We start from the raw sequence: 21,231 nt of genomic DNA on the forward strand, positions 1-21,231 counted from the left end.
CGACAGGGGAAGTGACACCCACCTCGTGACCTGGTCTTCAATCTTACTAATGGCAGTGCCATAGTTCGCTCTCATAAGCGCTTCCCGGTCCCTCTCAATGTGAACCCCAAGGTACTTAAAATCACCTTCAGTCCAAGTGAGCGGATATTCCAATGGGAAGGCCTGAGTGGCCGCCGTGAGGGGGAAGATGCAGGATTTGGCCCAATTTATTTGCACTCCCGAGAGAGTCCCGAATCTAATGAATTCCCTAAGTAAGGGGTGTAGGTTGTCCCGAGGGTGCCGGACATACAGCGTGATATCGTCTGCGTACATGGATATGAGTATCTGCCGCTGGAAGCAACGCAGTGCGCTATCCTTATAATGTTGCCGCAGTTTGGCAGCAAGGGGTTCCGTGGCGATTGCGAAGAGCAGGGGGGATAGGGGGCACTCCTGCCTCGTACCTCTAGAGATCTCAAAGCCAGGGGAAAGCTGCCCATTAATAAGGACTTTGGCCGTGGGCTGCGTGTAGAGCAGTTTTATCCAGGAAACGAAGATGGCCGGGAACCCCATGCGGTTTAGTACCCCAAAGACGTATTCCCACTCCAGGGAATCAAATGCCTTGGTGGCATCCAAAAAGATGGCCGCCATGGGCAGGTCCTCATGCACAGAGTCGTATACAGAAAAAAAGGTGCGGAGATTGTGGGATGTAGCCCTCCCCGGGACAAAGCCCGCCTGATCCGGGAGGATCAGGTTAGGCAGCAGTAAGCTAATTCGAGTGGCAATGAGTTTTGCGAGAATTTTCACATCACACGTCAATAAAGAGAGGGGCCTATATGAGTCGCAGTGCGATGCAGATTTCCCGGGCTTGAGTAAAGAGATGATCAGCGCAGTTCTCATTGATGCGGGGAGATGCCCCACCTCCAGAGCGTCCTCATAGACCTCCCGCAGTACCGGGGCCATGAATTCAATGTATGTTTTGTAGAATTCAATAGGGATGCCATCTAGGCCTGTGGCCTTGCCTGACTGCATACTCATAATCGCCTCTTTTACCTCGTCAAGCTCAAACGGGGCACTCAAAAACGCCCGTTGAGCGTCACTCAGCCAACCAAGCGCGACATCCGCGAGGTAGTCGTCTAAAGGTGGGCCCCCCAATCCCCTAGAGGTGTACAGCTTATTGTAATGGCCCACGAACTCGTTAAGGATTTGCGTGGAGTCGCGGAGCAGCAACCCTTCGGCTGTTTCCAGCTCTAGGATAGTAGTAGGCGCCCTCGCAAGCCGGACCGTAGCCGCCAACACCTTCCCAGGCCTATCTCCTTCCCCATATTTCCGCGCCACCCAGTATTTATGTCTAAATTTCGCCTCACGCGCAGCTTCCTCGGAATATTCAGTAACTAAATCTCGAATCTCAGCCAGAGTGTCATTAGTGGGGCGCGTACGGAGGGTCTCTTCCGCCTGGCTCAGTTTTACTTCTAGCGCCTTTAAACGGTTCAGAATAGCTTTAAGCACCCCCGAGCCCCTCGCAATGCAGAAACCTCTCAGTGTGACTTTGAAGGCATCCCAGATTGTCTCCACTGCATCCACAGACCCCTTATTTCTTGCAAAAAAATCTAAGCATTCCTCGCGCAGCGTCTCTCTAAATTCCTCATCTAACAGCATTGCGGCCTGCATGCGCCACGCAGTAACAGGAGGGCCTAGCTCAGCTCCGCGCATGGCGACCAGAACCGGGGCATGGTCAGAATATTTCCGAGGGAGGTGTCGTGCACATGTGACAGTGGCATACATGTGTGTGGTCAGAAAAAAATAATCAAGCCTGGCCCAGGACCTAGCCTGCGCCGTGAAATGCGTTCCTTCCCCCCTCGGCCCGCAGTGTGCTCGCCAAGCATCCACTAGGTGATTCTCCTCCAAGATGGCGCGCAGCACCTCCCGCCCTTTTGTGTAGTGGTGTGGGGCCGGGTGTGAGCGGTCCAGGGTCGGGTTCACAGTAACATTGAAGTCTCCCCCCCATATTATGTGTTGCGACCCCGCTTCCAGTATAGCAGCCCAGAGCGTCTCGAAGTACTGCGGGTCGTCCACATTAGGGCCATAACAACACGCGAGGGTGACCGTCACACGGCCCAATCTGCCCCATAGCAGGCAATATCTCCCTTGTACATCTGATTTCATGCCAGCCATATGGAAGGGTGTTGACTTCTTAACCAGGATTGCAGTGCCACGGGCATAGGAGGAATACGAGGAGAACACAGTACTCGAGGCCCATCTACTACCAAAGGCTGGTGATCTGTGGGGTGCAAAGTGTGTCTCCTGCAGAAATGCTATGTGAACATTATGTCTATCTAAATAACCCAGAACGTGGCGTCTCTTCCGATGATCCCCCAATCCCCGCACATTCCAAGTGAGAACATTCAGACAAGTGTCCCCCATCCCAACATCTTTTCATATAACAGAACAATCAAACTGTACCAACAGGCCTTACAGTTAGTATTACCAGCGGCCCACAGTAACCCCGGCCACCACAAATAGCAGTCCCTGAACCCCCCCCCCATAGCAAAGACAGTAGACCAGTCCACCCCAGGACGGGTGGAAGGTCGATGAGTTAAAGGTGCACACGCTCGACTACAACACGAAAACTTAAACCCAGTGCAAACCCAGGCATCCAACACTAGAAATCGTAACCGTTGCCATTCAGTAAACAGGCCTCCGTACCCAGCCAACCATGAGGCATCCCATTTGTCCCCTCTCGTGCAGCGACACATAGAGTGAGGAGTTGGCAACCACAGAGCTATTACTCGGGGCCACAGGCCCAATTCGAGGACCGTGAAAAACACGGACCAGACCAACACGAACTGACCTTTTGTAGAACTTCCCCCCTCCCCCTCCCACTGAAGCGCCCCCAACTCGCCAGTACCCTGTGCCCACCCCCCTCCCCGATCAAACCCGCAACAATCCAACAGTAAAAGTGCATTGAGCAAGTCAAGTGGGGTACACCCATTCGGGGTTCCAGAGGTGCACCGTCGTCCACCCCCGCCTCTCCTCACCGCAGTTACCGCCATTCTTACCGTCCTTGTCCGGGCGAGTGAGATAGCATGGGGGGGGTGGGGGCCTGGCATGCTACAGGGCCTGCAGCACCACCCAGCCCTATACTCCTGGGGGCCATATCAGGAGCAGTAATCCAAAAAAAAACATATACCAATGATTCATCAATAACGAAAGCGAAGAACCCAGTTCATTCCGCACCAGAATCATGTCCGCCATCCGCCTGCGCAGCCCTTTTGTCCCTTTTCGGCAGGGTCTTGATGTACTCTTCGACCTGTTGCGGGTTCAAGAAAAAGTGTTGCGTGCCCTGGTGGGTCACGCGGAGCTTGGCAGGATAAAGCAATGCATAGTCAATGTTCAATCCTCTCAGTTTCCGTTTCACGGCTAGAAACTTCCTGCGCTGTTCCTGAACAAGTGGAGTAAAGTCCGGATAGATGGAGAAGGACACTCCCTCATAATTTAGGTTCTGATTCGCCCTCGCTGCTTTCAATGCCGCATCCCGATCCCGGTAGTTTAGCAGGCGTGCTATGATGGGCCTCGGTGGAGTGCCTGGTTGAGGTTGAGGTCCAAGGGAACGATGGGCCCGCTCCACTATAAACTGTTTGGAGAGAGCCTCCTCTCCCACCGTGGCCATGAGCAAACGTTCTACATACAACTCCATACGTCCCGTGTTCGTGGATTCCGGAATTCCCGTAATCCGGACGTTGTTCCGCCTGCCCCTCGCCTCCAATTCTTCGTTCTTGGCGGCTATCACCCGCAATATGTTGTCCATGCGGGAGAGTCGCGTGGCTTGCGATGTTGTGGCATCCTCCGTTTCAGATATGCGGCGTTCGGCTTCCGTTAGCCGTTCGTCGTGTACATCCATTCGTTGGACGATGCCGTCCATCCGGGCGGAGAGCCGGTCCACCTTGTCCACCACCGTGGCGAAACCCTGCCGCATCTCCTGAAGCATTGTTGCTATCTCCAGGACTAGGGGGGCCGCCTCTGCCGCCGGGCTCCTCGGCGGCGCACTGTCCCCTGCCTGCCTCGTCCCTTTTTTTTGCGTTGCTGGTTCAAATTGCAGCTTGGGCTGCCGAGTATCCGGTTTCCCCATGCCAGGCAAGCAACAAGCGCACCTCTGTTTCAAGCCGCTCTATTAGGAAGCGCACGTGTGGGCAACCACGGCGGTGGACTGGGTCCGACGTCTAGTGTCCAATATAGTCCAGTTCAATGCAGTTGTACAACAGAATGTCTCCGGCTCAGAAAGCAAGCTGCCGAGGCAGGATCCCACTGCTAGGTTGATGGGCCAGGCCCGCTAGGCGGAGGTGCGCGAGGCGTAGTGCTGCCTACACGCCACGTGTCAGTCCTGGGCGTTGCGTGCGGCACCACGCCGCCTACAGCGAGGTCGTAGCTCTCGGTCTCTCCCGCTCCAGACTGATCTCGATCTAGCTCTGTCCCCGAAGGTTGTAGGATCTCCAAACTCGGACAGAGTGTGCAGTAGATATCTCTCAATCCCCCAGACCGTTTTCGGGCGGGTGGTCGCAGTTTTAAAGGATAAAAGGAAGGATAAGAATGCCAGGCAGCCGGAGCCACACTAGAGTGCGGCCATTCAGCTCGTGCGCCCTCTAGCGCCCCCTTCATTACAATTTTCTCTGTTTCCAAATTGGTGTTGAATTTGTTGTGTTAGGTTTTCACTTTATTACCATTTGTGTACTGCAGATATACTTAACCCAGTGCCTCTAACTTACGTCTGACTGCTTTTGTGCCAAGCTACCAGAGGGTTAAGCACAGGTTAATTTAGTGACGTTTGTGGTTCACCCTGGCAAGGATTGTTCTTCTTGTTTGAGTAGGGGTTTAACTTCCCACCCTGCTCCTCCAGATCAATAATCTAATTTCTTACATTGACCTTCTAGCAATATTCAACGATAAATACTTGGTACATCTTGTGACAAATCCGTTACACCAGTGTGTATTGTGTGAGAGATGTGTACACAAGAGACTTCAATACACTAACAATATAGTACATCACACATGATTAGATCCATTGTATGAGATAGGGTATTACACAGAAGCATTGGAGTGTACATGTATGTGGTAGTGCAATTAAGTCTACATGGCTCTGAAGTAAGGTCAGCATTAATGGAGGGGTTGCAAGATGGTAGAAAGGCTGGTAACACTGGCCTTGAAATGGTGACAGAGACATTGTAATTGGGGATCATTTTGTATGGAATGTCTCATAGTGTAACAGCATACGATGTGCACAGACTTGATTGCATATGAGACTTATCTTTTGTGTATGGTTAGGACTGCCGTTGCTGTGACTCATATCTGGCTGCATGAGTTGGTGGACAGTCATGGTTGTGCCTCACCATACCAAGGGTGGGACCTTGTGCTGGTCCTTGCAGTAATACATGCATAGAGTTTGGGAGGACTGATACTAATGTTTGTGGAAATGTGAATGTGTTGCCTCTGTAGGGAGATGAGTGGAGATGTGGATGAAGGGTCATACGTAGTGCTGCATTATTTTAAGTGCATGTGCTGTGCTTTATGTGTTGTATTTGGCTCGGTGTCAGTGAGTGGCATGCATGTTGTTTCTGATATTGGTAAACTAAGCCAGGGTTGACATATGTTGCTCCATTGAGTCATATATGCACCTTACTAAGTGTGATGATTGTGATCTCTGGAACAGGTAGGCCATGCATCTGGTAGAAGTGCAAGGTATGGAGGATATTCTGCACCACGAGGGCAAGTAGACTTTCGACTTTCAGACTAACTACTGCTGGAGAATATGTCTTTGACATGCCAGGTCTGGTGGCTTAGTGGACTCATGTGTCTACTGTAGTGGTCTGTGTTCGACCTCCTGGTCCCAGGTTCAAATCTCTACGGGTCCACTCAGCCTTTCATCCTTCTGAGGTTGTTAAAATGAGTACCATTGAGTTGGGTAACAACAAACATCTGTTACTCAGTCCCAGTGAACGTGCGCTTTACAAATACACGTTGTGTTATGCCTCCTCATCTTTCCAGTGTGTTAACTGCACTGCCATGGTATTTACCCTCTTGATGAGGTTACTACATGTCCTGCTTCTGAGGCTACTACATGTCCTGCTTCTGACTGTGTGTGGCCGCAGACCATGTTGTTCCTCATAGTGGTCAATTACTAAGTTGACCACAAGCTTGTGGCAGACTGCGTCTTGTGTGTTGGAGAAATGCGCTGCCTAAAAGGAAGCAAGCAGGGCCATGCAACTAAACATTATATGTATTAACATTTTAGTTGCATTTTGAGGTTGATGTCTATGCCCCTTTGTTTCTATGAATGTAAGAGGGTGAAAAGAAACCTTTATACCTGAGCAGAAATATTTGTCTATTTTGTGTGGAATGCATTTGTGCGGATATTTACTAGTGGCTGCAGATGTCCTACTAACGATGTGGGCATTCTACGCACGCCTGAAATGGCTCATAGCGTTTTACAGGGAGTCGCACTGCAGCTTAAATTGAACTTTATCAGGGAGTCCAAAAGGTTTAACTTTGGTGAATGCTATGGATTTATTTTTGTACTTAAGTTAACCATTGTTTGCGCTAAACCTATTTTGAATTAGTTATGGCATAAATACTTCCATTGTATGAGAAACCAGTTACTCTTGGTCAAAACAGGTTTTCTTCATTTAAGCATTATACAATATTTCTTAATAGATATTTCTCTGCTAAAATATGATTTTGAAAGCATTTAGAAACTAGTTACTTTAGAAAAATGCTATATTCTGGGTTCTTAATATATAACACTCCAGTATCAGGCGCATTCCCATTCTGAAATCATAATATTGTAGAATGATTTTTATTATATTAGGATATTTGTGTTCCTTCATGTATGTGCCTTTGGTACACGATTATGCTGAGTGCCGACCAACAGTAAAATTAATTTGCCCTGAACATCCATCAGTCTGAACCTCAAACAAAGAAATTCGCATATGCTAATTTTATGTAACAGCATGAAACTCCCGGCACAGGCATTGCTGCAAAGGGCTACAAATTCAAAGCTTGTTTCAGCAAATGCGTATATTGTAGATAAAGATGTAACTGAAAATAGAACAGACCTGAATAGGAAATTACTAACTAGTACCATTATATAACATGACAGTCGTTCTGTAGCGGATGAAGCCAGCTCTGCAATCTGGAGCCAATTATTTCAGCTACAAATCAATTACTTAGCAGCAAACTGGCAATGAATTTTCTTTTTCTCACTAGTATACCCTTTTTTATGTACGAGTCTCTTAAAAGTACTTTTTAACATCAGTATATTCCGACCTAGATGACTATTGGCTCACCCGGGCCACTGCCGGAAACACAAAACCACTCTGTAAATTTACCTGCTGTCGGGAGCTAAACATAAATGAAAATAAAATACTTCCAAAAACATTTTAGAAGTAACTATGAGAATTTAGAAGCTCACCTAAACAGAAGATGACGTTCAATTCTATAGAACGGCATAGATGAACTTTCAAAGAGGACTATGGAAATGCACTACTCTTAAATATTCAAAACAGATTCTTGCAGAAAATGCAGATTCTACAAAATGCATCTGCACGACTGCTCCTGGGCATCCCTAAGTATCAGTTTGTGTCCCAGTGTCTGACCATACTACATTGGCTCCCAATCATTAAAAGGCTCAAATTCAAATCAGTTTTCTAGCCTTTAAGGCGCTACATGATATTGGCCTGGACTATCTCAGAGATGTCTTTACTTGGTACTCGCCTACAAGAAACCTGTGATTTTCTGCTTGCAAATTCCTGGTGGTCCCCAGAACTAAGCGTGCCTTCTGGGGCGGGAGAAGCTTCATTGTAGGAACAGCTAAACTCTAGAATGCACTCCCCTTAAATATTAAAGACGGTCCAAATCTTAGGTCTTTAAAAAAATCTTTAAAAACCTGGCTTTTTAATAACTAGTATCAGTAATGCTTTGCATCCTGTATCCTTCCTCTCTTTGTGAGAAGCAGTGCCAAGACGCCTAAGACATTAGAGCGCTATACAATATGTAAATCAAACCAATTTGCAGATAATTGTTTTATATACAATTTTGTATCTAAAGCATTTATAGAGAACTATTTAATACATTTTTTTTATTAGTTGAGTTTCTAAATGTGAAAGAATGCTGACTGATTGCTTTTGTAGTCTCCGGTTCATGCGTTGTTTACATTTCTCCAAAACAAAAATAAAAAACAATTCAGGGATAAAGTTATTTTCGTATTGTTTTGTCACATTTGAACAGTCTTAGCGCACATTTCAAAATGAATGCAAATGTTGGCATTAGGCCAACATGCTTGCATAACTAAGGAATTTTCCTGAAACACCTTGGCTTTCTGTTTGTTCCCTCTGTTTGTAAATGTCATTTAGCATGGGCGAATTTTGCGAATCTCGCGTTCGCGAATTTTGCGGATTTGCGAACTCACAATCCGCAAAATCCGCGAATTCTCACGAATTTGCGGATTTTTTTCTTTGTGTGTTCGCGCGGGTTTCTGCCAGTTCGCGAGGGTTTTTGTACAATTTCGCAAATGCGAACTTACCTGTCGGGTCGCAAGTTTTGCGAACTTGTTGTTTCTTCATGTCCAGCCTGTTTGGGACACTCTTCTTCATCACTGCCACCCTCTGTCACCACTGCCACTCTCTGGTTCACTCATGCCACCCTCTGGCTCACCCATGCCACCCTCTGTTTCATCACAGCACCCTCTGGTTGTCCAGTGTACATTATTGTGGCAAAGCAAAGCACACCTTCCCTGCCTCAAGTGACCTGAATTACTTTGGGGCTGATTAATGTGTCACAGAATATTTTTTTAGCTGGCACCTGCTTCCTTAGTGCTTCCTGATTAGTGATCTTTTGCACTTGCTAAGTGCTTTCATTGTTGCAAAATTAGTTACAACACCTGCCCTGCCCCAACTGACAATAATGAATTAGGGGCTGATTAATGTGTCACTGGATTTGAACTTCCAGCCTGGCTCCTGCTTGTCTCCCTTAGCTGTAATTCAGGACCTTTGTGGCATATGTGTAACTATTCTGAGGGTCAGAGCAGGGTCACATAATAGTTGCAAGTAGGCAACTGAACTCTGGAGGGGCCCCTCAGGAAGCACTACAGGAAATGGCTACTAATGATGAGCTTGAACTTTTGAACCTGGTAAGTAGTTCAGTTTTGCTAAGATCGTATGTCTGCAATTTAGCGCTTATTCGCGGGGCGCGAAGTTGAACTGGGAAGCCGCGAACTCACGCGAACAGTGCAAGCAAGCCATAAAATCCGCTGCTCGCGGATTTGCGGATTTTGCGGGAAATTCGCGAATCTCGCGGATTGCGAATTTACCGAAAATCCGCAAAATCCGCGAGCGGAACGGATTTTCCGCCCATACTTAAATGTCATCAAGCAAGCTGGACAGCGTAATATAGCAGTAGAGGGTAGCACAGGCTTCTACGTTTTAAAGAGTACTTTTGTTATAATGAATAAGGTACAGCCAAAAAATACTTATGAAGAAAGAGGAAAACTACATTAGAATAGCAAAATACAAGTTAGTAATGGGGAAGAGAAAAAGAAGAGGGAGCAAACATATTGTTCATATGAACTATTGTCTTATGTACATAGGATAAGTAATGTAATATACAGGGCTAGCTATCTATACTACTATAATAAAGGAGAAACTTGCAGGCTTTGAGGCAAGTAAAAGCGGGAACCACTGCGCCAATCTACACACCCGATACACCGTAGAAATCGGCAGGGTGTGTAGATGGTTATAGGCTATATAAACTTTAAAAAAACACCTTATTTAAAAAAATTAATTTTAAAATAAAGAAATCCCCCCAAAGTAGCGCCGGCTGCGACGTGCGAGCTCACGTCGAGGAGCGGCGTCAGAGCGGCGTCAGAGGACCGACGGACATGGCGCGGGGGAGGAGCGGTCACGTGAGCTGCAGCGGACAGGCCAGCAGCAGTGAGAGACCAGCGGAGAGTCGGACATGGCGCGGGGGAGGAGCGGCAGCGGACAGGCGGTGAGGAGCAGAGCGGCGAGGACCTGCACTCAGGAGCGGAGAATGAGGTAAGCAGGCGGGTGTCGGCCCAGGCGGGTGACGGGGAGTTACTAAAGGCAATGTCGGGGCAGGCAGAGGTCGGGGTAGGAGGGGGACGGGGACTAACACCTCCAGGCGAGGGTCAGGCCAGGTGGCAGGCGGGTGACGGGGCGGGCGGGGCACAGGCTGCTGGGCAATTTCCGGGCAGGCGGGGGTAGGGGGAAGCCTGAAAGCACCCGGACAAGATCGGGGCGGGCTGCTAGTATAATAGTAAAGTAATATTGTCAGTAGTGGGAAGTCAAGGAGGTTGAAGAACTTCTTGAGTACTTTGTCGAGTAAATGTGTAACTGAGGTCCGAAGGTCTTTCCGCTTTAAAACTAGTGACAAAGGGAGCTAATAGGCAATATCCAGTTGATGGTTGTGTGACAAACTGCTTACCCAAAACAAAAGAGAAGGGGGATATTTCAAACTGTGGTGGTACTGGTCCAATCAGAAAGAAAAGGGGACAGAACAGTGGAGAAAATAAAGGGTGGGTTTCTAAAAAGTATTTATTGGTGCCCTCAAACATCCCTGGGCATGTCATGTCTCATAATCAGGCATGCTCCTCATAGGGCCAGCACTCCAGTGCTCTAGGGCCCCACAAAGGGTCACTTTCGTGGAGAGCTTTTGATTTTGCCATATAATGAGAGGTGTATGAGTCAGGGCGTCCTAGGTGTGTGGGTTGAGTGATGGGGAATGCAAAAGGGAAGGAAAGTTAAAACTGTCTGAGAGATACCTGGTTGGATATTAATACAAAAAGTTTCTTAAAACCAGAAAAAGGCACATGCTAACCGGTCCGAATTCAAAACAAAATATAAAGGTTTAAACTTGTAAGTGTGAAATAAATTTATCAAAAATATGTGCCAGATGGAGTAATCACCTGAGAATTAAGGGGGTCATTATGATGGCGGAAGGGGCGGCGGTGGTGTTCCTTCCACCATCACCAAGCTCATTACCCACTGACAAATGAGGATGGCGGTGGGTATCGCAGTGGAGGCAAAGTCCTTCTGCCACTTTTCTGCCAAAGACAATCGCACTGTTTGCCTGGCGGATGGTGCAGGGTCCCTGAAAATGGGGGCGGTGCCTAGCAGGCACCGTCCACCAGATCAGGATGTGGGTGTGGGAAGGCCTTCCCGTGGCAGCATGGAAAGGCTGGTGGGGATTGGGTTTGGGCCCGTTGCGGGCCCCCCTTGTTGAGGGCGGTGTGTCGCTGCACTGGGGGGTACCCATAGTACTCCCCCTCATTTTCATGCACCAAGTGGCAGGCACTGCGTGGTGCCTGCCACGTGGTGCATGGAAATGCTGTGGACACACTTTTCACATTACGTGCGGTGCTGCAGCCAGCAGCACTGCCCGCAATGTGAAAAGCCAGGATGCGACTGCTAGTATGGCGGGCGCATCCTAATCGCAGTGGTGGGACCGCCGCATGTCTGGTGGGCGGTCCCAAACACTGCTACGATGCCTGCCATCGTAATCAACCCCTAAGTGCTCTATTACTAAACAAATGAACACTCAAGACAATTTCTATCCCCTTTCTTTTGGTAAGCGTAATCAATTAAACATGATTTTCTACTAAAATCTTAGTGCATGGCATTTAATAGGGAGAAAAATGATGTAGAAGTCTGAATTTTATCATCTCCTTACATATGATGCTTAAGTTCTTCTGTCAGTGGACATATCTGATAATAGCCATTGAAATCAGTGCTGGGAAAACTCTAACATAAGGGGTTGTGTATAAGCTATGTGTTGTTCAATATAACTTCTTTATTTTTACAAAACGGAAGACTGGATGAATTTTATGTGTATCAGATAGCTCATCATTCAATGAAATTATTTGCTGTGGTCATAGCTCAGTGGGTGGCATCTCCTGGCCAGTTTAAGTAAAATATCCAGTGGCCAAATGTAGCCTAAAAATTAGTGCAAGTAGCTACGCAATTGCATCTGGTGGCATTTTAAATTGGAGTCCCGTGTTGTACAGGAGAGTGTGGTGGCTTGTTATACAGTCTTGCAAAGTGTTGTGTACGACAGTACAGTAGAGGGGCATAGACATGCAGTATAGCTGAGTTTTGTGGAGTGGTGTACAATACAGTGTTGTACAGTATGGTAAAGTGGATTGGCATACAGTGTTATAGAGTGCAATGGCCTAGAGTGGCATAGAGTGGAGTGGCATACTGTGTAATAGCAAGAGTGGAGTAAAGTGGATTGTAGCAACATACAAAGAGTATCATAGAATGGCTAAGGGTAGAATGTTGTACAGTAGCATACAGCATAGTGCAATGTTGTACACAGGAGTGCAGGGGTATTGACAGGAGTAAATTGTCGAAGAGTGGCAAACAGTAGAGTGTTGTAGAGTGGAGTTGCATAGAGTAGAGTGGTGTGCCGAACACTGGAGCTGTGCAGAGTGGATTGTTGAACAGTGGAGTAGAGTTGAGTACATTGGTGTAGCATAGTGTGGAGTAAAGTATAAACGAGATCATTGGTGTGTCGTAGAGTGGTATGGATTGGAGTGTAATAGCGTAGGTAGAAAACTGTTATAAACTGGAGTGGGGCATTGTACAGTAGAGTGCTGTGTCATAGAGCATAGACAAGAGTTGTATAGTGGAATAAAGTGTAGTACAGTGGAGTGTACTAGCATAGAGTGGAGTATAGAGTAGGACAGTGGAGGGTATGGGGATAGAGTGGAGTATATTGTCTAGAGTGCCATAGATCATAGCAGACTTTTATAGAGTGGAGTTATACAGCGTGCAGGAGGGTGTCATATAGTGGAGCAGCGTAGAGTGGAATGGCGTACACTGTAGTGGGGCACAGTGTATCACTGTAAAATGGAGTAGTATAAAGTGGAATAGCATATAGAGGAATAGAGTAGGGTGGAGTGTAAAAGAGTGGAGTGGCATAGGATGGAATAGGTGGGGGGGAGTGTGTGCAGTGGAGTGGCATAGATTGGAGCAGGGTACAGTGGATTAGTGTACACTGGAGGAACGTACAGTGGAGTGGCATACAGTCAAATGGCATACAGTGGTGTTGGGTAGAATCAAATAACATACAGTGGAGTTGAGTTGAGTGGAGTGGTGCCCAGTGGACTCCCGTAGAAACAGTGGAATGGTGTATTGTGGAGTAGAATACAGTGGAATAGCATAAAGTGGCATTCAGTAGAGAAAAATAAAGTGGAATAGTATATAGTGAAGAAGTGCACAGTGCAATGCTGTACAGTGAAGAGGTGTAGGTTGTAGTGGTGTACACTGGAGTGGGGTAGAGTTTAATAGCATACAGTGGAGTGGCGTACAGTGGAGTGGCTTACGATTGAATAGAATAGAATGGAATGGCGTCGAGAGGCACACACTGGAGTGGTGTAGAGTAGCATACAGTGCAGTTACATACAATGAAATAGCATACAGTTCAGTGTTGTACAGCAGAGTGGCATACAGTGAAATAGTATAGAGTGTAGTGCTGTACAGTCGAATAGCATAGAGTGGAATAGCATGTATTGCAATCACAAACGGTGAAGTGACATACACTGAAGTGGCATAGAGTGGAGTACCATACAGTGTAATAGTGTTGAGTGGAGTGTTGTACAGTTAAGTGTCATAGAGTATAATAACATGTAGTAGAGTAGTGTACAGTAGAGTGGTGTATGGTGGAGTGGTGTAGACTGAGTGGTATACAGTGGAATTGGGTTGAGTGTAATAGCATAGAGTGGAGTGGCGAACATTGGAGTGGCATCCAATTGAATAGCGTAAAATCAATTGGCATAGAGTGGAGTGCCATACACCGGAGTGGCATCGAGTGGAGTATCGTGCAGTAGAGTGACATACAGTTGAATAGTGTAGAGTGTGGTGGTGCACAGTAAAATGGCATGGAGAGGAATAGCGTATAGTAGAGTAGTATCCAGTGGATTGGTGTGCAGTGGAGTGGCGTACACTGGGGTGCTGTTGAGTGTAGGTGCATACACTATAAAATGATAGTCACATTCAGTAGAATTATATACAGCGTAATAGCATAGAGTGTAGTCTCACACAGTGGAGATGCATAGAGTAGAATAGAGTACAGTGGAATGGTGTACTCTGGAGTGGCACATACTGAAATAGCATACAGTGGAGTGGTGTAGAGTGTATTGGTGAACAGTGGAGTGGCGTACGGATGCATGTGAAATTTAGCAGCAAAGCAGATTATGGTGTGCAAAGTAAATCAAAACAGCGAATTGTGCTAGTTTGCATTTCTCAGATTTTCCAGTCAATGAAGGGTCACATATGGTGGCCTTATGGTCACATATGGTGGCCTTGCATTGCTTTTTAAATCTAACTTAAGTATTGTGTTGCCTATACAATACCATGCGTGACGCAGGGTATCACAATACAAAAATATAGCTAGGACTTAAATATGTATTTCGGCTATGGTATACTGCGGTAACGTTGTGGTATATGGTTGTACATGGCAATAACAAGCCAGTAGATAATAGTTAATGGCTGTTTTTAGGAAATTAAATGGCAGCCATATTGTTTTTCTACACTTTGGGTGTGCTCTTTCTTAGTGTCTTAGGTATAGATCAGTAGTAGGTTTTATCGCAGTTCCCTACCTATTACCATTTTGTTAAAGTCACCTTTTGAAGTTGTAATAGGCAGGGGATTTTTTTTCATAATTTTTCTTTTAGGAATTAAAGTATTATTTTACTTAGGTAAATATTAAAAATTGTAAATACACTGTACAACACTATATTTGTGTAGTATAGTGTATTTTTCAATTCTTTAAGATATTTAATAAAAAAATTAAATCAAGTACTGTGGAATTTGGTAACATATTTTAAAAAACTATATAGAAACTTATAATTATTCAATAATGGCCTTTGTGACTAAGCTTGCCCTGCAAGCGAACCGCGTACCCTGGAATAAATCAACAACTGGTGTTGGCAAAACTACGTGTGCAACTCATGTTGGCAATACTCAGAGTGATCGCTGTATTTGCATTTTCATAAAATTCTCATGTTTGGCATGCTTCGCCAACTCTTAAGCGATCCTCTGCGAAGGGCAGGTGAAGGCAGAAGGAGTCATCACTGAAAAATGTATATATGTGTATATATATATATGTGTGTGTATATATATATATATATATATATATATATAAATGTATATATATGTATATATATATGTATATATATATATATATATATGTATAGATGTGAGTGTGTATATATATGTGTGTTTATATATATGTATATATATGTATATATATATAAAATATATATATATATATATATGTATATATATATATATATCAGAGGGCGTAATTTGGACTGCAATACCCAGCATGCCACGTATTGGAGGGTGGTTACATTATAAAGGCTGAAAAGCATTTGCAGTCTGCTCCGTGTTTTTGAACTTTCCCCTTCCCTATTGAATAAGATGCAGGTGCATTGAAACGCGTAAGGGACAGAACCATTTGGGAAAGTGAGCTGGTTTTAAAAGAATAAAGGACGTTTCCTGTATATATATATATATATATATATATATATATATATATATATATATATATATATATATTAGAGATGGTGGTCTGCAGACAGCATCAGGCCATCATCTCTGTTATGTCCACCAATTGCAGTGCATCACAATTTGCAAACTATCTCATGAATATTGATGAGGTAGGTCAGATTGTAACCTACTACAGTTCGGAATTTTGTGACCCGATCTATTAGTACTTAGGTTGGTTTGCAAAATTATTTTCCTTTTGTAAAAAATGTATGCTCAAATTGCAACAACTTATGCAAATAGAAATTTCGTATATCTAGTCCAGTGTGTCTTATTGATTGATTGTGCTGAGTGTCGATGCCTAATGTTTATTATCTGTGACCCTTGCACAAAGCAATCTTGCAGCCAGACTTTAGCAAAGGTGTGAAGGTGCGAGCAGTTTGGTGCGCTGGGTACAATATTTTCTTTACTCCATGTTGTACACTGCTGATTCTCCTCTCCTGCAGCTATGCCATAGTGAACATGCACTTCAAATGCGTAATCATGTTTATTGTGGCATTTTGTTTAATAACAGAGGACTATGGTGTTCCCCCATCACCTTGCAGAAAGAAACATAGAGCTTGTCGTTAGCATTTGGCTGCTATAGGTGGGTGCTTGTATTCATATCAACCAGAGTGACACAACCACACCAAAAAGACAAAAGCACAACAACTGAATCATCACCAACAAAAACAGCAAACATATGAACACTGAACATGCACCAGCCTACATCCATACTGCTAAGGGCCCACACCTAGCAACGAAAAGGTCACACACAAAGCATCGGAAAGTTCACACCCAAACACTGACAACAATAATATTATGCATAATCCAAAACACGCATAAACTCAGGCAAGCTCAGACTGTCCTAGAGGGCAATCAGGCAGTGCCCTAAGGGCTAGTCGGACAGGTCAGAGTTTGAGACAAATTTCTGATTGCTGGTGGACTTGTTTTATGGTCTGCAAAACAGGTATAATGTGTACCTATACAAGTTCAAAAGTGCCTCAATTTTCAAACATGGGACACTTGTTTAGCTATCTAATTTACTGATGGGGGGCCACTTTGATTTTGGTGCCCGACCTTATTTTGAACCCTAGGCCACCCCATAACTCACGATGAGCGGCACTTGTTTTTTGCACCTGAGGAGTATAAAATTCAGCTATATAACTTGGTTTTTGTTTAGAGTTAAAGCATGAACATTAGACAGAACAAGTCAGAAACAGAGAGCGCTAATCTCTACTCACCATTTCTGACTGTCTAAAGTAATCTGTAATATTTGAATTAAATGTATAAAATGTAATTCCCTCAGACATAAAAAGAGGCCCCTGGCTCTGTGTTGAGCAAGTGCACCTGCTCATGATATGGCCCCTGATGCATGTGAAGGAGCTGGGTCTTTATGTTATAGATCTGCTCTAGAACCTCAAGTTGATGGTACTTTTTCTCAGCATGAGAGCGTGGAGGGGAGATAATTTTATTGCAATGTCAATCAATTCAATCTCAGTTCTTCTTTACCCATAGTAACCACAGACTACTAAGTAAGGTTGTTTGATTTATTACAAAGCCAAAAATAACTAGACATACAGACACCTCAAAACGATCGTGTAGAAATACATTGGAACCAACATAAAGCCAAATCTGTGATTAAGGTTGAGAGAGTGCAACATGCACAAGACAATTATTTCAAGAATCAGGATACAAAAGATCAAGAAACACAAGTCCAAGTTCCCTTGCATCGAGGGTTGATGAAATAAACATTGATCTGTCCCTACACTAACACTAACATGGTGCCCCTACTTTGGGGCAGGATAGGTCAAGGTGTCAGTGTGTGGAGTCGCATGAAGCTATTGAGACAGAGCTTGATCTAAGATTCTCTCTCTCCAAAGGCAGAGAAGAAGTGGAGCTGTTTACCTACTTACAATATTCCACTATCACAGGTGCCTTCCAAAGGATTCTTTTCAGGTCACACCATCCGATCAGGCCCTATTTTCATAGGTATCTTTCCACAGGACGGCGATGCTCCCGAACAGTAACAAGATGACCTTGATTCCCAGGCCTTCTCTAGTGAGAAAATACAACAGTTCTACTCATCGGCCATCATCATCCAATATATCCTGTTCTCTTTTCTCCTTGCCTAACTTCTAAAACAAAGACATTGCTCTAACTAACAAGGGCACTTCTTCCACCTGCAACACAAATATTAGAAAGAGCAGAATGCAACATGCACATGAAATTCAACTATTAATTCTAATGAAAGAGCTTCCGTGGGAAATGTACTTTAGACCAACACAATTCAACTCTTATAAGAGAAATGGAGCATGAGGCTTACAAAATCATATAGAAATTAAGACATATTCAGTAGATATTCCCATCTACATATAAAATGACACAATTACTAAGCACATTCAATATTTAATGATTGTCAGTTGCACAAGATGATCATTTCAGTTAACTTTTTCAGCTGATTACATTTTATTATATACATTAATTCTTCACATATTCTACATTTTGGCCTAAACCGAGCACATTTATGTTATTATATTACAAGATCATAACACTTAAGATAACATGATGAAAGATTATATGTGGGTGCATTCTACATGTGTGATTATGATGCACCCCTACACATATAAAATGGGGTTTGCACTACCTCACATGCATCATCTCCATGTCATACGAAAACCTCACGACTGTAACCAGGTGGTAGCTGAAGAAACCTCATCACTAGTGAAAAAGAACTGAGCACCCACCATAAATAGAAGCATTAAAAAACTAACAATTAGACCAATAAGAACAAAAGAAAAAAACAATGTGTTAGATACATTCACTACATGCGCCTCCAAACAGCGACACATATAAAACGTAAGGTCAGACTCCCGATGTTAGCATTCAAAAGGCAAGTGTTCCAAGTTGAATTCCTCTGGCACTCACTTTATCTATGTCCAATCCTGGAATGTCAATACAGGAAGTTACAGAGGGCAAGGAAAATCATCCAGCTCTGCCACCTTACAATCCCTAATGTTTTTTTTACTATTCTAATCACCACCTATTGCTCCATACTTTTCGTTTGTTTTTGCTAGAGCCCCATATCACAAGGATTGTATCTGTTTTTGAAATGGTTAAAGTTATTTCTCTCTCACAACGTCACAAGTAATATCTAATCAGCCTCTATGCTCATCCAACACTTTAAAGATTTTTGCTTATTTACTAAAAAGTTTTCTTTTGAGAACAGCTAATGATCTACTATCAAGGCATTTCTGTAACTTATTGATGTTCTAATTTTCTACATTCCAATTATTGACTATTGCTTACAGTATTATTTTATGGAACAGTGGCACAAATGTAGTGATTTTTAAAGCATGTCTAAGTAATATCCTAATCTAAAACTACAAGAAACAGAGGTCATTTTGCACATATCAAGGATATATATGAATAGGTGCTTGCAATTAACTTGTTTTTTAAACAAAACATTACTACAATGATATGTTATTTTTACACTTCTCTCTGTATTGTAAAATATATCCATTAAAAAAAATAATCCACACAGCTAATATTATCTTGGTTTTAATGAAAGAGTGTATTGTGCGAAGGTGCCCCATACTATTTAAGTATGCATAAATCACTTGAGTACAGCAGATATGAGCGGGCACTTAAGAAGAACCTTCAGAGGGTAGACACCTTCTGAGAAATGGTATGATATTAAAGAAACTTTCAGGCATTAGACATTGTGGATAAAGATGTGTAATTGTCAATTCTAACTATTGTCAGTAGAGCGCAGTTACACTTGTCTTAGACAACTGGCTTGGTAGTTTTCTGAACATGTGATTTATTTTTCCACAGAAATGATGGTCATGTAAGAGGTTCATAATGGCAAGTGGTAAACATCGAAGCAGTTCGGGCAGCATGCTGGATCATGGGGTGCGATCGTGTCCTATTTCTCCTCACAAAGAACCTCGAAATGAAGAAACAGATCCACCCGTCCACGACTTCACTGTGAATGCCACAGACTTACCAGACAGCAGGCAAGCTAGCCCCACCCAAGCAGAACAAGACTGCAATGACAACAGTGGTGATGCAGACTCCATCTCTGATTATGTAAATAATACATCTGAGGAAGAGGACTATGATGAGGGTCTTCCAGAGGAAGAAGAAGGTATCACCTACTACATAAGATACTGCCCAGAAGATGACAGTTATTTGGAAGGGATGGACTGCAATGGGGAGGAGTATGTTACTCAGGAACCACCTAATGTTGAGACAGATGAGTGTCAAGAAGCTGTGGAAGAAGAATGGACAGAATCTAAATTGCAACACCAAGATACCACAGAATCAGCTGAAGACCAAGAGTACAAAGAAAATGAGATGCAGGTTCTGGAGGATGAAGTATCATCTTTACCCATAGAAGAAGATGAAGAAGAACAAGTCCAGTATTGTGAAGCTGAAGAAGGCTATCAGGAATACTACTTATCAGAAAGTAATGGCAATCCTCATGTGACCTCTCCATATCATTCCAGGAAAGGTGATACAGAACTGGAAGAGCAGGAAGAGGACATTGATCAGATTGTGGCTGAAATCAAAATGAGCATGAGCATGAGCAGCATCAGCAGCACAGCAGAAATGAGTCCCGAGCATACTGTGATAGAGACTGTGGAAAAGGAATACACAGAGCCTTGCCATAAAGATGATCCAGTTCACACAGCTGGTAGACATGAGGGGAGGCCAAAATCATTGAATATTCCACCAGCACCAAGACATATCGGAGACACTCAAAGGGGCTTTAAAACAAAGACAAGAGCAACAGAAGACAGGCAAAAATGGTCACAAGAACAGGTATGGTGCAAATATGTTTCATACAGTAATCAGTACTGTCTGCATTGCCAATAATTTAAATCACACAACAGAAATCGAAAACTATATAAAAAGTATTATTTGTTTATGGTTTCACAACTGAAAGGCAGTTGCCAGTGGTTTCATTTAAAACCAAAGCCTTATTTCACTATGTGATTGGTAAATGGCTTAATACACATGTTGAAAGTGTAACAAATTATACATTCCATGAATAGCTAATTTTAATATTTTAGTTTCCTTATTGGGTACCCATGTGGTTGAAGAGCTCAGTCTGCATTAAGAACATGGGGCCAGGTATATGTAGAACTGGTTGCAAAATACTGGTCGCAATTTACTACCAGTATTTTTGCAACCAGTGTGGTAATTTGGGAAGCGACCAATGTACTTTTAGGTCGTTTTGCAAATTACTCATTTGTAGTGGGTCGCAATTCGACCTTCCTCATGAATATAAATGAGGTAGATTGCATATTGTAACCCACTAGGAATTGAAGCCATCACAGGGATGGTGGCCGGCTGAAATCAGCAGACCACCATGTCTGTGATTGTTTTAAAATAAAGCCATTTTTTTCGTTAAATGCAACCTATTTTTCTTACAGGAAAACGGGATGCGTATAAACAACAAAATGAAGCTGCCTTTTTTTTATTAACATTCACAAAGGGGAAGGGTTCTCTTGATGACCCCTTCCTGTGTGCAAACGAGGTATCACCGCATTTGAGGTGTCAGTAAAATATTAATGATTTCTGGCAGCATTTTGGTTGCAAAACATTAATACATACCTCTATGATTATGAATTTGTAAGTGATGAGCCAGACATGC

At 43.9% G+C, this 21,231-nt stretch overlaps 1 protein-coding gene across 3 annotated transcripts in view; it reads left to right on the top strand.

Moving 5' to 3' along the window:
• The window catches only part of APBA2 (amyloid beta precursor protein binding family A member 2), a 1,219,434-nt gene that overhangs the window by 575,499 nt on the left and 622,704 nt on the right, over positions 1 to 21,231 (top strand). For all 3 annotated transcript variants that reach the window (XM_086958387.1, XM_086958390.1, XM_086958389.1), the window contains one exon: positions 19,407 to 20,396. In XM_086958387.1, the coding sequence (XP_086814513.1) occupies positions 19,434 to 20,396 (963 nt within the window). In that variant the 5' untranslated portion in view covers positions 19,407 to 19,433. The remainder of the gene's footprint in view (positions 1 to 19,406; positions 20,397 to 21,231) is intronic.

Source organism: Lissotriton vulgaris, chromosome 2_1 (genome assembly GCF_964263255.1).
Source record: "Lissotriton vulgaris chromosome 2_1, aLisVul1.2, whole genome shotgun sequence".
Lineage (NCBI taxonomy): Eukaryota > Metazoa > Chordata > Amphibia > Caudata > Salamandridae > Lissotriton > Lissotriton vulgaris.